This window comes from Podarcis liolepis (assembly GCF_965112155.1).
Source record: "Podarcis liolepis genome assembly, chromosome: 6".
Classification (NCBI taxonomy): domain Eukaryota; kingdom Metazoa; phylum Chordata; class Lepidosauria; order Squamata; family Lacertidae; genus Podarcis; species Podarcis liolepis.
In genome coordinates, this window is record NC_139559.1 from 78301190 (window position 1) to 78318309 (window position 17120).

At 45.1% G+C, this 17120-nt stretch overlaps 1 protein-coding gene and 1 long non-coding RNA gene across 2 annotated transcripts in view; both read left to right on the forward strand.

Annotated features, from left to right (window-relative positions):
- The first annotated feature begins 4744 nt into the window (after positions 1 to 4744).
- LOC310710295 (pancreatic alpha-amylase) lies at positions 4745 to 13820 on the forward strand. Its single transcript, XM_083511158.1, has 10 exons — positions 4745 to 5238; positions 7009 to 7155; positions 8538 to 8735; positions 9071 to 9301; positions 9480 to 9613; positions 9725 to 9847; positions 9972 to 10071; positions 12797 to 12918; positions 13078 to 13203; positions 13524 to 13820. The coding sequence occupies exons 1-10, from the start codon at positions 5071 to 5073 to the stop codon at positions 13711 to 13713; spliced, it is 1539 nt and encodes a 512-aa protein (XP_083367284.1). The 5' UTR covers positions 4745 to 5070; the 3' UTR covers positions 13714 to 13820.
- A 1721-nt stretch (positions 13821 to 15541) lies between these two features.
- LOC310710378 overlaps positions 15542 to 17120 on the forward strand; it is a 33226-nt gene continuing 31647 nt past the window's right edge. The window contains exon 1 of the long non-coding RNA XR_014528007.1: positions 15542 to 15696. This is a non-coding gene — a long non-coding RNA (uncharacterized lncRNA). The remainder of the gene's footprint in view (positions 15697 to 17120) is intronic.

Genomic DNA, 17120 nt, shown 5'->3' on the forward strand with positions numbered 1-17120 from the left:
CTAGGCACATCCAAGTTTTGATTGGGGAACCCTGTTTACACAAATAGTTTTTTAAACAAACCCATTCTTTTTTAATCCTTAAGCTCGAGTGATTTCTTATTGCTTCTGTCATTTTGGCTACTTCGACATACACAAGCTCATACCAAGAACTAACTTAGTTGGTCTTTAAGGTGCTACTGGAAGGAATTTTTTTTTATTTTAACTATGGCAGACCAACACGGCTACCTATCTACTACACTTCCTTTTGCCATTCTTCCTTAGTTGGAGTCAAATCCCCTTTCCAGTATTTGGCACTCTAGCCGCAGTTGTTGCATAAAAAAAATACTCTTTTGTTTTCTCTTGAGATGTTTATTGTCATTATGCCCAGTAAGAAGGCCTCTGGTCTTTTGGGAAATGTTTGTCTGAGCATTTTCTTTAATTCTTCATAGACTATGCCCTTTTTAAAAAAGAAAAAAAAATGGGGACAGGTGGTGGCACAACTAGTTCTCTACTGATGAATTCCCTGACCGTTTTAAAATCTTCAGCAATCCTGGTACAATTACATTTCAGCAAAAGGTCCTGTTCCATGGTAGTGATAAAGCCTCCTTTCCTTTCCCTTTCGTTTTTCTTACACTTAACCTTCATTCATTCATTGTATTCTTCCTTTCCAACAGGGAGCTCAAGGCAGTATTTGTCCTCAAAACAGCCCTGTGAGGTAAGTTGGGCTGAGAGATGATGATTTGCCTAAGGCCACCTGGTGAGCTTTGTGCTTCGAGTGGGTCTTTAAAATTTGGTCTCTCGGGTACCAATCTGACACTCTAAGCACTACACCATCTCGAGCCAAAGAATGAGCAGTGGTCTGGACATTGACATAGAGGGCCATGGTGGCCAGGTCAGATAGGCCAATGAGAAAAGCTGTGAGGGCACTGGAACTGAACCCCCATGAGCTACAGACTCCAGTTGTGATCCCCCTAGAAAAGAGGTGGAGAACCTCAGGCCCAGGGCTTCTGTATTTGGTGCAAGAAGCTGTCCTCAAGCCACACCTTCTACCCCACTGGCTACCCTGGCCTCATTTCATACCCTCCTTGAGTGTCCATCACCCCCAGCTGGACTGTGCTCTTGAACTCTGCTTTCGTTTGCCTTGAATGAAGGATATGTGAGTGTGCCTACCGTACTGAGGTAAAATTGACATAAACCGCTCCACCCACTTTTGTCGCTGGCCTTGCCCAGCCCTGGCATGTGCATACCCTCCAATATTTCTCCAATGTAAACAGACATCCTATTAAACGATAACGACAGTTTTATTATTTATATCCCACCCATCCGACTGACATCCACTCTGGATGGCTTCCATCATAGATAAAAACATAATAAAACATTATAAACATTACACAACTATACAGGACTGCCTTCGAATGTCTTCTAAAGGTTGTAGAGTTACTTATCTCCTTGGCTCGGGGGCAGCATAACTCCACACACTCCAACATTTCTCCAATAAAAATAGGGACGTCCTAAGTGGGACATTCTGGGATCAAATCAGAAATCGGGATGGCTTCTGTAAATCCGGGACTCTCCCTGGACAATAGGGACACCTGGAGGTTCTGCATGTGGCCTCCAGAAGAGAATGTGACCCTTCTGCAATCCCTTCAGAGGCCAGAGCTCTCTTGACCAGGGGTCTCCTGCTTGCCCCCCAGGCAATAAACCCAGTTGGAACTAGCTGAGAAAAGCAAGTGCTTGGTTCTGGGACACAGGGCTGTCCCTTTAAGTCTCTCCACTCCTTGGGAAGGAGGCAGAGTTTGGGATATAGGTTTGGAGTCAGAAATCTGTTGGAGCAAGTCATCTGCTCCATGGGATCTGTCTGGAATACCAAGAGACCATTCTCTCACTATCCTTGCTCTCCAGGACATAATTCCTGAATTTATCATCTATATCAGGGGTTCCCAAACAGAGATAATAATAATAATAATAATAATAATAATAATAATAATAATAATAATAATTTATTATTTGTACCCCGCCCATCTGGCTGGGTTTCCCCAGCCACTCTGGGCAGCTTCCACAGAAACCAAAAAACACTAAAATATCATGGACTACCAGTGATCTGTGAGCTGCATTCAGGTGGTCCATGGTGTGTCTGTGAAGAACAGACCCTCCAAGTGTCCCCATTTTCCAGGGACAGTCCCGGATTTACAGAAGCTGTCCTGCTTTCTGATTTGATCCTGGAATGTCCTGCTTTTCCTTAGAACATCCCTATTTTCATCAGAAAAATGTTGGAGGGTATGGTAGGATGTCCCTGTTTTCATAGAAATGTTGAAAGGGACGTCTCTATTTCATGGAGAGTATGAGTACAGTGGGTGCATTAAATGACCATACTGTTTTTTTAATTGTATTTTGATTGCCTCTTTTATTTCTTATCTTGCATTTTCTATCTATTATTGTAGTTTCTACTATATTCTACGGAATTAAAACTGAAATAAAATAAAGACATGAGGTACAAAACACATATAAAATGTAGAAGAAGCATTAGAAATATAATTAAAGATCACACAGCATTTAGCACAGCTCATTGCAATTGCTGAAATAGGCAGAAAAATCATTAAGTGGTCCACCAGGCCTTTCAGCGATTTTCAATGCTCTGCAGGGGGCTGGGAAGTTTGAGAACCACAGACATACATATCAGCTCTTCTTAATGAGTTTCCACTCAGGTTTATAACAAAACACTGCCAGTGACTCTCAATACAACTGCTTTGAAGCTCCTGAGATATCTTCAGCACATGCTTATTTTGTCATGTTAATATATTAACAATACTAGCTTAACCAAGTTCCTTCTTTTTTCTTAACTCAGTATTCCTAAGAAACAGTAGGCAACAATGAAGTAATAAAATGTTACTAGGAAGCTGTTTAGCCACTAGCCACTTAATCTTTGTTCTAATCTCTTAAGGGTACAGTAACTTTGAAATACAAGTGTATTCTAAACTTTCAGAGAGGTTAATATAATCAAGGAGATATGAATCTGAAGTCATCTGTTGCTGAAAAATTACCTTTAAACCTATCATTCACTTATCAGAATCTTCTGGCTCTTCAACAAAACTGGTAAATATGGTAAATATGTCTGTCTCTTTGGGAGTGTGTGTGTGTGTGTGTGTGTGTGTGTGTGTGTGTGTGTGTTGGGAATTGCTGTTTAGGAAAGTACTAGACTTTGTGGCTATGGGTAGTAATCAGCTAGGTTTTCCTCAGAGCAAACCCTCTAAAATTAATGGATCTTGTGAAGTCATGCTTGTTAATCTCACTGGGTCTAGTTTGAGCAAAATATCCGAAGCACTTTTTTTCAAATCAAAGAATTCTGGGCACTGTAGTTTACCCCTCACAGAGTGACAATTCTCTTCACCCTTAACAAATAAAAGAGCCCAGAATTCTTTGAGAGGGGAAATGTGTTTTAAAGGTATTGTGTGTAAGCAGCCTTAGTCATGTACCACCCTTTGTATATGTAGGTTATGCTTCTCATACAATGTACTTTTATATACTCTGTGGAATATAACAGGAGTTTTCAAAGAGCCTCTGTTTCTGCAGACTCCTAATTTGAATGTTTAACACCAGTACAATCCCTGGAAGCCAGGGCAGACTGGGACACTACTCTTATGGGTAATTGTGACACATCTTGATTAATACAGTTGACCTACAATTTGCTTAGGTACAGAAGTGTTAGGTCTTGACTATAGGGAGCAATTGATTATATGTGGAAGTGAGGTTGCAATGCCTATAACTTTTGGTTGCTGTATCACTGAATGCATATACTAGTGGGGCATGCCACCCCAATTATTAATTACTTGATTAATTATATTTCTATACTGCGCTTTGTCCAAAGATCATAGGGTGGGTTACACTATAAAACCACAAAAATACATACCATAATAACAAACAAAAACAATACCACACCGCAGTATAGAATGGCATAGATCAGGGGTCAGCAAACTTTTTCAGCAGGGGGCTGGTCCACTGTCCCTCAGACCTTGTGGGGGGCCGAACTATATTTTGGAAGGGAAAAAAATGAACGAATTCCTATGCCCCACAAATAACCCAGAGATGCATTTTAAATAAAAGGACACATTCTACTCATGTAAAAACATGCTGATTCCTGGACTGTCCGCAGGCCGGATTTAGAAGGCGATTGGGCCGGATCCAGCCCCTGGGCCTTAGTTTGCCTATGGCATAGATGGTTTAATTAGCCAAGGGTCTGGGAAAAGAGGAATGTTTTTGCCTGGTGCCAAAGTAGCTGCATATGGGCAGGGTACAACATAATGTTGATGTTGTTGATGATGTTGTTGATTATGATGATTTAATGAAGGTTCTAGGGAGGCCTCCCTGGAGAGAGCATTCCACAAGCAGGGAGCCACCACCCAAAAAAAAGTCCATTATTGTGTTATTAAATAAATATGAGCATCCTTAAGCCTACGGTCACCTCCTACTAAAGTAAACCAAATTTGGGTAAGCGTTGTGGCTCTGCAACATCTTGCACCTTTGAGAAAGTAGGGCAAGTGTAACCTACAAAAAGGTATGATTGGCATTGTGTTGACACCTGTGTGTGTTGTGAAAAAACATGAGGACACCAGGAGTCACTTGCACCATCTACTACAATTCACAGTATTTGCAATGACACTGATTCCAATTGATAGGTTCCCATTAAAATATACTCCATGCACATAATAATTTTCACTTTGCAAGCGTGGAACGGCTCCTTCTGTTGAAAGGAATAGGAGAGTGTGTCCATGCAAACTCTTCACGGTGCATACAAGTTCATGGATTCAGCCTCTGAATGTCTGTTCCCAGGACTATCTAATCTATTTAGCTGCGAACACAGACATGAATAATCACACGGAGCCTTATCCAGTGGATTTGAAGTTATTAGCCAGAGAATATGGTCTGTTATCTTCACCTGTTACTTTTGTTTAAACCACCAAATGGAATGACCTTTGATTAAATATAGCCAATTGTGTTGAATGCATCACGACTGAAGTGTACTTTGATCTGCAGCAAGAATATAAATAGAAAGGCAAAGCAGAGCACTCAACAACGGCAATTGTCCAAGACAACATGAGGGTCTTTCTTCTCCTAGTTGCCTTTGAGCTTTCTTGGGCTCAGTATAACCCAAATACAAAACCCGGAAGGACATCAATAGTCCATCTCTTCGAATGGCGTTGGGCTGACATTGCTCTGGAATGTGAGCGTTATTTAGCACCTAATGGATTTGGCGGAGTCCAGGTAGGCAACTTCTATTCAATATTTGCTTGTCACAGTTTATTTGGACCAAAGACAACAAGTGGCAATTTCAATATAACTAACAACTGGAAATAATAGATGCTTACAGGAGTGTACTTAGACTAGTCATTGGAAACAGACCAAGGTGAAGGACTCAAATATATAGTTAATGCTTAATGGTTTAATTCAGGGGTAGCCAATATGATACCCTTGAACTCCATGTCATAACCTCCAAATTTTGCTGGACTCTTAAACTCACATCAGCACCAGACAGCCTTGCCAAAGATGATGAGAACTACAGTATAGTCAAGCACCACCTGGAGGCTAGGATGTTAGCTACTCCTGGTTTAATTAATGTGTCCGAACCAATAAGACTATTGAAATACAATGTCAAAGTGACAACCGGAGCTTTTGAAATTTGTTCAGAATGTGGGACAGGTTCACATACAGTGGTACCTCAGGTTAAGTACTTAATTTGTTCCGGAGGTCTGTACTTAACCCGAAACTGTTCTTAACCTGAAGCACCTCCTGCTGCCACCACACCGCCAGAGCCCAATTTCTGTTCTCATCCTGAAGCAAAGTTCTTTACCTGAAGCACTATTTCTGGGTTAGCGGAGTCTGTAACCTGAAGCGTATGTAACCTGAAGCGTATGTAACCTGAGGTACGACTTTAGCCAACTTGGCAACATCCAACAATGTAATTTGGGGTAGGAAAAAACACCCCAAATAATACTTTGGCTAAGGCTTTATTTATAGGTCTGGTTTAGAGTTAAGCAAACCACTCCATGAATAATGGCGTGTGGGAAAGAAGATGGAAGCATTTTGCTATGGGCTTCATGATCTTTAGTAATTCTTCTGTGCATAACAATGAGATATTCTTTTAATATTAATAGAGATAATGGATAATGAAAACTACTCTACAACTTGCTAAGTCACAAGACCACAATTTTGCCAAGAATTAAGTTAGCAAGGAATGTATATAATTAGCTGGCAAGCCAGACATCGCTATTGTCCAGCCAAGTGATAAAGAACATCTTATCACACTTCCCCATTAGAGCAGAGTGGTCCAGTGCAATTGGAGAGTGATAACATTCTACTCCTCATTCCTACTCCTCAGGGCAATATAAATCAGGGAGGGACAGAGAGAACAAGAGGTAACTCCATGCCTGTTTTTGTTGTCTTTTACAACATGCAACATGGAACCTTCTGTATCCATGGAGTCTTTTGGAAACCTGGTTTTTCCTGTTTGCCTTCTGAAAGGATGGGTGAATTGGCAGCAGGAACACCTTGCTAGTGGAGCCAAGAGAGATTTCCCTGGCTTCTGCTTAGCAGGAAGTGGTGTTCCTGGCCATAGTCATTTTCTGTCAGAATATTTGGGATTTGTAGCGTTCAATTCATTTGAATCAAGGGCATAGAAACATTAAAAATCCTGTGAATTCCAGAAGGCAAGGACACTCCTGACTTTGTTGTATGAGTGTCATTTCCAAACAAGTAGATGCCTGCAAGGCCTCCCTGTTGCTTTGGGTGAAATGATGCTGTCAGGGGGGCCTGGGGGCAGTTCCACTCACATCTGGTTCTTCTGAAGACTCTCTGAGGAAGATTGGGAAAGCTTTCTGAGGAGAATTTACTCATCACTCATTTTGGATTGTCTGTACAAATCCTGGCAATGTCAACCGCAGCCCACAATAACTTAAGCAGCACCATCAGCTCTCTACTAAATTGTTGAAATGGTATTTATTGGTGTGTGGTGTTTTAATATCTCTTAATTCACAGATCTCCCCTCCAAATGAAAACCTCGTTATTACAAATCCATGGAGGCCATGGTGGGAAAGATACCAGCCCATCAGTTACAAGCTATGTTCACGATCTGGAAATGAGAATGAATTCAAAGACATGGTGACCAGGTGCAACAATGTTGGAGTAAGTGGTTTGGAAATCCTGTCTATACCTGTAGTGGGGAACTTCAGATCAAATCAGCTATGGTTCTATGCCAGTGACATGTATTCAATTAGGGAGCCAATTATTCCAGGGAGAGGGCTGGTAAGATTCACTTGCTGCCACCCCAACAAGCTAGGGATGGGTGGAGTCTGCCTAACTCGATTCAGAATGGACCCATTTCAGTTGGATGAATTTGGAGGACATCCCCTGGACACCCTTAAATTAATCAAATGTAAAAGCAGCACTAATCTGAATCAGTTCTGAAAATGCAACAGGATCTAGAACCACTTTGCCACCGAGAGCCCTGTCTGCTCTCCCTTTACCTTTCCCAAACTAACTAAAGATAGTTGCTCCAGGAGTAACTCTGCCATATGTAGGGCTTCACAGTTTAACTTTCAGGGATCCTGCAAGCATATACAAAATCATCCGGTCTCACAAAAAGCTATGGGAAATGTCCAGAAAGGTCAGAAACCATGGAAATGGCATTTGCTGTGGTTCCTGGGAGCCCCCCAAGAGCTACTATGCATGTTCTCCTAAGAATGTTGGGAGGCATAGGGAACTACCTTTCCTTTAACTTCTAGTTAAGTTAGTTATACACAATGCTGTATAAGCATGTGTGGTCTAAATAGTGAGGCTCTTTTATTATGAGCAGCTGTCTCTTGGAACCTAATATTGCCATTTCAGTAACTTTGTGAAGGAGGAGCAGGAGGGAAAACTCTAGGGTTACTGCAAGGTCAAAACAGACCCCTTAATGAATTTTAAATTGTGTTTCTCACTTATATGCATGTTCGATGTCTCCTCTGGAGACATTTTAAAAGTAAATAAAGGAGGAATGGCCCAGACTCTAGAGGAATGGGCCCATGAAATGTGCTGCTTGAAAACCTTCCATCACTGACACCAAGTGCCTTGTTTTAATTTACTGAGATTTCTAGTCAACCCCATCCTTAAGATTTGGAGTAGTTAACAGATCAAGCACCTGCAAGACAGAATTAATATTTCACCTACATTAATAACACTTCTCCCCATTCTCCAACTTAACTCTGAGCCCTCTAGGCCATCCCAAACAGATAGGTCCTACGATCCATCCCAAAATGCCCTCGAGCTTAGACTTTGGGAAATCTGCAGCAGGAAAACTGGGGAGAAGGGCAGCCACCAAGAACATCTCTCTTCATTCAGTTGGTAACTAAGCACAGATGGTATGATTAAGAGAGCATCCTCAATGGAACCCAGTGCTTGAGAAGGGACCCAAGAGAGGAAGTATGTTGGGCTTTCATAGGATATAACCAGCTCCTTGAATTATGCCTAGAAGAGAATAAAAATCAGTGACAATAAATACAACCTGGTCATGCCTTTTCTGTACTCAGGTATATATTTATGTTGACGCTGTAGTCAACCACATGTGTGGAGCTGCTGCTGGATCTGGCACACACTCTACTTGTGGAAGCTATTTTAATTCAGAGACCCACGATTTCCCTGCTGTCCCGTACTCCGGCTGGGATTTCAACGACTGGAAATGCAAAACTGGAAGTGGAGAGATTGAAAATTATGGTGATCCTTACCAGGTGAAGCTCTTGCATTCATTTTTTTTTACCCACTTTCTCCTTTCTTCGTTTGCATATTTCTTCTCTTCATCATCCTTATGCAGTTCCTCTTCAATTCTTTTTCTGCATAGGAGAAGTTGGTTTAAATGTGACACCCAACCCACTAATGATAAACCAGGCATCTGGGATAGCTCAGCTGGTAGAGCATGAGACTTAATCTCAGGGTTCGAGCCCCAAGTTGGGCAAAAGATTCCTGCATTGCAGGGAATTGGCCTAGATGGCCCTCATGGTCCCTTCCAACTCTACAGTTCTATGATTCTATGAAATTGATTTCTCAAAACAACCTTTCGAAACAGGTCCGCGACTGTCGCCTCGTTAGCCTTCTCGACCTTGCGCTCGAAAAGGACTATGTGCGCTCCAAGGTCGCCGAGTATATGAACCATCTGATTGACATTGGAGTAGCAGGATTTCGAATTGATGCTTCCAAGCATATGTGGCCTGGGGACATGAAAGCATTCTTAGACAAGTTGAAAAATCTGCACACGACTTGGTTTGCTGAAGGAACAAGGCCTTTCATCTTCCAAGAGGTACTTTGACTGTCTATTATGTTGAAGACAACCATTAAGCACATATAAGGGTAGCTTGAGAGGACGGCAAGGGCAGACATTTGTGATGTAGAGCTGATTTCAGAGCGTACAAAAAACACTTTATTTTCTACTCATATGTTGCTGTATCGTAATAACTTTTCTTCTTTTCCCTCAACAGGTAATTGATTTGGGTGGAGAGGCAATTAAAGCCAGTGACTACTATGGAAATGGCCGGGTAACTGAATTCAAATATGGTGCAAAACTGGGAACGGTCATTCGCAAGTGGAGTGGAGAAAAGATGGCTTATTTAAAGTAATTTAATTTTATATACTTCAAAGCAAAACTGAATACCAAAGCTTAGAGCCTTGCACATATTGAAATTCAGTGTTTAGCTAAATTTGGCCCTTTCTCTCTTTTCTTCAGGAACTGGGGAGAAGGCTGGGGTTTTATGCCTTCTGACAAAGCCGTTGTCTTTGTAGACAATCATGATAACCAGAGGGGGCACGGTGCTGGTGGATCTGCCATTTTGACTTTCTGGGATTCCAGGTAAGGAACACTTTGAGACTTAAAGCCTGACTGGCTCCTCCTCCCCACCCCACCCCTGAAATAAATAGAAATCTCCATTTCTGATCCTCCCTTTCATGTTCATTTTCTTAAAATATATCTTCAGGCAATACAAAATGGCAGTCGGCTTCATGCTCGCTCACCCATATGGTTTCACCCGTGTGATGTCAAGTTTCCGCTGGCCAAGATACTTTGAGAATGGAAAGGTCAGTTTCTATTGTGTGATAACAAAGAGCCTAAATAAATTGGCAATGGGCATTCGTTATTTACCGTATTTTGCGCCCCATAAGACGCTCCGGCCCATAAGATGCACCTAGTTTTTTTGGGGGGGGATAAAGAAAAAAAAATTATTTCCCCCCCCAGGTGCGGGGCTGGAAGAACCAGGTCGGGGAACAGTGGGAAGGCACGCTCTGCCTCCCCGCTGTTCCCCGAGCTTGTGGGGCTGGCGATGGGGAGAAGTGCACCAGTCCCGGGAGGGCAGGCAGCTCTGCGCCGCCATCCCGAGCGGGGCGGGACTTAGCGCCCCGCTCGGGATGGCGGCGTAGACCTGCCTGCAGTCCCGGGACGGCAGGCAGCTCTGTGCCGCCATCCAGAGCGGGGCGGGACTTAGCGCCCCGCTCGGGATGGCGGCGCAGAGCTGCGCTGGTCCCAGGACCGCAGGCAGCTCTGCTCGGCCACCGGGAGCGGGGCGGAGCTTCTCCCCCGGCTCCCGGTGGCCGGGCAGAGCTGCGCTGGTCCCAGGACCGCAGGCAGCTCTGCACGGCCACCGGGAGCGGGGCGGAGCTTAGCGCCCCGCTCCGGATGGCAGCGCAGAGCTGCGCTGGTCCCAGGACCGCAGGCAGCTCTGCACGGCCACCGGGAGCGGGGCGGAGCTTCTCCCCCGGCTCCCGGTGGCCATGCAGAGCTGCGCTGGTCCCGGGACTGCAGGCAGCTCTGCGCAACCCTCGGAGCCGGTCTCCCGAGGGTTGCGCAGAGCTTCCTGAAGCCTGGAGAGCGAGAGGGGTCGGTGCACACCGACCCCCCTCGCTCTCCAGGCTTCAGCGAATGCCTGCATTCGCCCCATAAGACGCAGGCACATTTCCCCTTCATTTTTGGAGGGGAAAAAGTGCGTCTTATGGGACGAAAAATACGGTAGTTTTAAAGGATGTGCACCCCACTTTTCTAGATGTGTGCCACATCTTCAAAGAGCTGTGTACTGAGAGCCAGTGTGGTGTAGTGGTTAAGAGCGGTGGACTCATAATCTGGTGAACCGGGTTCGTGTCCCCGCTCCTCCACATGCAGCTGCTGGGTGACCTTGGGCCAGTCACACTTCTCTGAAGTCTCTCAGCCTCACTCACCTCACGGAGTGTTTGTTGTGGGGGAGGAAGGGAAAAAGAGATTGTTAGCCGCTTTGAGACTCCTTAGGGTAGTGATAAAGTGGGATATCAAATCCAAACTCTTCTTCTTCTATATAGGTGGCTATTTCAGTTTTCAGTAAATTGAAACGGGGTGGTGGAAGGAAGGAATATCACAGGGAGGTTCAAATCTTTCAAGGCACAAGCCTAATCCAATTGATTTGAGAGTAACTTCTACTGAGTTCATTGAGATTTATTTCTGAGTACACATGGTTGGGACGCGGGTGGCGCTGTGGTCTAAACCACAGAGCCTAGGGCTTGCCGATCAGAAGGTCGGCGGTTCGAATTCTTGCGATGGGGTGAGCTCCTGTTGCTCGGTCCCTGCTCCTGCCAACCTAGCAGTTTGAAAACATGTCAAAGTGCAAGTAGATAATAGGTACTGCTCCGGCGGGAAGGTAAACGGCGTTTCCGTGTGCTGCTCTGGTTCGCCAGAAGTGGCTTAGTCATGCTGGCCACATGACTCCCTCGGCCAGTAAAGCGAGATGAGCGCTGCAACCCCAGAGTCGTCCACGACTGGACCTAACTGTCAGGGGTTCCTTTACCTTTACCTTTACCCATGGTTATGATTACACTGTTATACTCCAAAAAGAATCAATTTATCTTAACTTCACTTTTGGTATGGTTGCTTTGTAATGATTGGGCATGTGGTGTCCCTGAAGAATAATCATCTGCACTCTGAAGCACACCTGCAGAGAAGGTATGGTGGGCTTGCAATGCTTACCTGACCTCCCTTTGGCAATGTTGCTGCTTCACACCAGGATGGGGGGAGGCTGAGGTGGTAGCAAGGTTGACGCGGTGCAAACAGACTGGCAGGAGCACCAGATTAGACTCCATTGGCCTAACTGCACCTCACCAACCTTGCTCTTTCACCTGATGGTATGAACCAAAGATGTAGCCAGAGGAAAGTCAGGTGAGCAGTGCAGGCTAACCATGCTGTCTGCCACTGGGTTTTATTTATTTGACTTGAACTACTTATGGAATGCAGGTGCTAACTCTGTCCTTCAGACTCATTGGCATCATTAATATGCACCTTGCTCCACAGAACCAACAATCCTACACATCCTAGAGATTGACCAAGTCATGTGTGTGTGGTCTTGCGCATACAGCAGAATGTCAAGGAAGGTGGTAGATAGCTGTAGTATTTCAGCCTATCGGTTTTGAATGTTCCTCCACATAAAACAAAAACCCTTCCTGAAACAGACAGCAAAAGTTCAACCAAACCAAGAAAAAACCCTAGTGTATTAGTTATTGAGGTTATAGCTATGACTGTTGCTTTCTGTGCTAACTTTCTACTGGTAGGGATATAAGGGAATATCATGATACGATCCTCCATCTGAAGTGGCATCATCCATTCTAACATATTGGGACCCTAGCAGCTTCTCAACTCATTATGTTACATGTGTAGACCAGGCCTTTGCCTCCCAGAAATATGATAATCTGCAAGTTTGGTTAGTTTATACATTCCAATAAATGTGTTCTGTTATTATTTTTCACCTCTGGTCTAATATTTATGTTTTCTCAATTCTTTGACAACCAGGATATAAATGACTGGGTTGGACCACCGAGCAGTGGGGATGGGTCTACCAAATCTGTTACCATTAATCCAGACACAACCTGTGGCAATGACTGGGTCTGCGAACATCGATGGCGTCAAATAAGGTTGGAATGTGCACATGGCTTAATGGCTACAAGCCAACACATAGATTAGCACTCTTTCAGTCCCCTTAATCATGCTTATCTCTTTATTGCACTTTGGCATGTTTGACTCTGTTCTGCAGTACATCAATTACCAATGAACCCATTTTTCCCCCTCCAAAGGAACATGGTAATTTTCCGCAATGTTGTGGACGGACAGCCATTTACCAACTGGTGGGACAATAACAGCAATCAAGTGGCATTTGGCCGTGGCAACAAAGGATTCATTGTCTTTAATAATGACGACTGGTAAGTAGGAAGAGATTTCTCATGTGTTTAAAGCAGAGCAGTCTAGCTGGCACCTAGAGCTATACAGAATCTAGCAATAATGTTTAAACCAGCCTTGCAAAGCACACCAGAATCTTCCATAGAAGGAAGGATGCAGTGGGCAATTGAGCATCATCAGTTTAGTCCTTAGAAAAGCCAGGATGGGGTCAAACTGAAATCTCACTTTATTATTAGCAATTGCATAGAGGAATGGACCCACCAAGGTAGCTCAGCGTGCAAAGCTTGATGATAAAGGATAGTTAACTACATTATCATTATTTTTGACTCTCTTTTTAAAACAGGAACATGTCTGAAACTCTGCAAACCGGCCTCCCTGCTGGCACTTACTGTGACGTCATTTCTGGGCAGAAGGAAGGCAATGGCTGCAGTGGAATTAAGATCCAAGTCAATGGCGATGGCACAGCTTATTTCCAGATCAGCAACTCTGCCGAAGACCCCTTTGTCGCCATCCATGTTGATGCTAAATTATAGCTCAGGGAGAGGAATGTCCTCACCTCGGTTTTCCTTTCCTAAAGCACTTCTGAGCATGATGGAGTAATTTTGGAATCCCTCAAAAGAATAAAAAGTTGCAATGCTCACATGGATCTGCCATTTGTTTCCCTGATAAAGCAATGCTTGCCACCAACACACACACACAGAGCCCCCATCTATCTAAAACAGCCCACATGTAGCCATTCTTTAAAGGAGAGCAAGAATGCATAGAGGAGTCGCCAAGAGAGTCAGTGTGGTGTAGTGGTTAAGAATGGTGGACTCGTAATCTGGGGAACTGGGTTCGCGTCTCCGCTCCTCCACATGCAGCTGCTGGGTGACCTTGGGCCAGTCACACTTCTTTGAAGTCTCTCAGCCTCACTCACCTCACAGAGTGTTTGTTGTGGGGGAGGAAGGGAAAGGAGATGGTTAGCCGCTTTGAGACTCCTTAAAGGGAGTGAAAGGCGGGATATCAAGTCCAAACTCCTCCTCCTCCTCCTCCGCCATGTGGATGATACCAGCATAGCAGTGGCTTCCACCCCACCGACTAGCTGCAACTAGCTGGCCATCTCCTAGTGCAGAGTGGGTGCTTTCATACTACACACTGCATAGTATAGGCATTGAATGCTGAGATTGCTAAGCAGAGGCTGTTTTGAAAAGCCCTCATAGTGGCATCAGAATGTATGGACTGGCCCTATGCTGGCTTCCAGGTTTCTCCTGTGTTCCCACCGGCTGGCCACCCACTGTCCATGGATGGGTGGGAGGGTCTGCAAAATGGAATCTGCCCTCAGCATCATGTAACATATCTAATCTGTCACCAGTCTGTGCACCACCAGAGACCACCACCACTTTCAACCCAGACCTGTTTCTTGATTGGCTGTTGTTTGGCCCTGCTGTCTCCAGCACTTTTGAATGGGAGCCAAGCTGGGATTGGAGCCATTTTGCTTCTGAATATCAGTTGCTGGGAACCACAGTAGGGGAGAATGCTGCTACTCTCCAGTCCTGCTTGCAGGCTTCCCACATTCATCTGGTCAGCCACTGCGAGAACAGGATGCTGGACTACATGGGCCATTGGCCTGATCCAGCAGGCTCTTTTTAGGTTCAAAACTCAGCACCAAGTCCAATGTCAGCTGGGCGCTGGCTTAGGTCCTATTCAAAAGTGTGCTTTCTCACCATCTGGGGTGGGTGAGGTGAGCTGCAGTGAAGGACTGGTGGTCCCATCGACAGCAACCTTTTCCTTCCACAACATCATTTTTATTGTCACTTTGTAGTGGAGATTTATGGGAATTCATGTACTTGTGTGCTAGAAAAACTTTGCCCGCAGAAGTTGTTAAACTATCATTTATTTCCATGCTTTTCAGACAGAAAGGCCCAAGCTGGTTCAAAAGGGGGTGAAATACAAACGCAATGTTTAAGCCTGAAACACTTTTTCTCAACCCCACCATCCCCTAGCATCGTACAGCTGTGAAAGACACACCAGTGGTTTGCGAGGCTGGTGGTTGTTTTTTAAGCCAACCTAATCGGATCTCTCTCCCTCTCTCTTTCTCTCTGTCTTTCTCACTCACATCCTTTCAAAGTGAAAAGAAATAAGAAAAGACCTTCAAAGACCATTTCGTTAGGAAACAGACAGATGGGAAAACCCTGCAGTCTGTTTGTTCTATCTGTCCTTGAGTATGAATTCTGGGGGAAAGTGTGTGTGTGTGAGAGAGAGACACACACAGAAACAGTCAGCTTGTTTTGGAACGAGGTACATAGTATCTGACAAATAAGCACAGGTACAAAGTACTCAGTGTAGAGATTGCAACCACAATGATGAGCCTGGGTAGCTCAGTTGGTTAGAGCATGGTGCAGATAACACCAAGGTTGCAGGTTTGATCCCAGCTGCATATTCCTGCATTTGCAGTGGGTTAGACTAGATGATCACCAGGGTTCTGAAATTCTATGGTTTTGATTTAAAACAACAACAGCACCTGATGCCTTCACTATGTGAGTGAGATTTTTTCTAACGCTTTCGAGAAATCGAAGGCTACCCAGCAATGTTAGAGGTTAATAATTGACATGCTAGCTTTGGATCTTAATATAAATGTTTCTGTGCCTGTACTAATGACCAAAGACTTCACCATACAACTGAATAATCATCACATTAATATATTTTTTTAAAAAAATAAACCTTTGTAACTGGAACATTTCCTGGAACAAAACAGGATGTGTAGAGTACGTTTTCCTCATTGTGCCAAGTGCCCAGTACTGATTCATCGCCACAGATGTTCATTCTTTTTATATTTCATGTTTTTGTGGATGTACATCATACTAGTCAACTCCTCATAATAGTCTAAATCTTGATCGTTTGTGCCAATTTTGACCCAGCATTGTAGAACCACTTTGGCTGTGTACACCCTATAATTCTCAAGCACATTTGAAGCATGCTTTTGTCCAGTGCTTTTTTTCTGGGGGGACACAGAGGTACACATACCCCTAAACATTTTGTGAATCTGAGTCTGGTCTCATTGAGGGGCAGTATTTCAATATGAGTAGGAAAATGACAGTACCCCTAAACCAGTGTTTCCCAACCTTTTTTGGCCAAAGGCACACTTGTTTGATGAAAAAAATCTCGAGGCACACCACCATTACAGCCCCGTGACGTCAGCGCGCAGCGTCACGCCGGGAGGGACACACGAAAGTGTAACTTTCATTTTTTTTTCCTCCCCCTTGCCGGGGAACCTCCAAGCTTTGGGGGTGGGGGGGGAGGAGGCAGCAAAGCGAGGGACTGAGGGACTCCTCCAACGACAAGGGTTGGGGAAGAAGAGAAAGGGCTATTCCGCTCCAGTCACGGGAGGGGAATATGTACTGGCCCAACTGGTGTGCGGTCTTCAGAAAGCGGGGTGCGGGAAGGAAGCCTAGGCTCGGGGTCCACCGACCTCGGCGGAGAAAGGCAACAACCGGAGCCGATGACGAGCCGGCGCGTGCGTGCAGCGGCTGGCCTCGAGCTCGGGAAGCTGCGCACGGCGATGTTGATGCGGGGCGCGCGAGACCTTGGGGGCGGGGCGGGAGAGAGAGAGAAAGAGTTGGCAGCACCAGGCGCTGTTATTTATTGCGCTGCGGACGCTGCCAGCAACTGCGGTGGTTGTGCGGCGGCGGCCGCCGCAGAACGTCCTCGTCAGTCAGCTGAGCTGCCTGGCGGCGTAGGGAGCCGAGGGGCGGGGCTTCCTTTCTGAAGGAGCTGAGGGTGGGGGTCCTCCGGCGCCTTCGGCGAAACGGCGCCGGCCCAGAGCGCTTCTAGGAGGCTGCCTTTGTGCGCGACGTAAAGCCCTCTTTCCCTCCCTCCAGCCCCGTGTCACATGTGGAAAAGGGGGCTGGATCCAGTGACGCAACTCGGAAAACTGTTAGGGAAGCCAGAGCAGGAATGTGAG

Excerpts from the sequence above, each read along its gene's own strand:
- LOC310710295 (XM_083511158.1), top strand. The coding sequence starts at position 5,071 with ATGAGGGTCTTTCTTCTCCTAGTTGCCTTTGAGCTTTCTTGGGCTCAG. Across the intron at positions 8,736-9,070 it reads ATTATGGTGATCCTTACCAG|GTCCGCGACTGTCGCCTCGT; the intron begins GTGAAGCTCTTG and ends CTTTCGAAACAG. Across the intron at positions 9,302-9,479 it reads GGCCTTTCATCTTCCAAGAG|GTAATTGATTTGGGTGGAGA; the intron begins GTACTTTGACTG and ends TTCCCTCAACAG.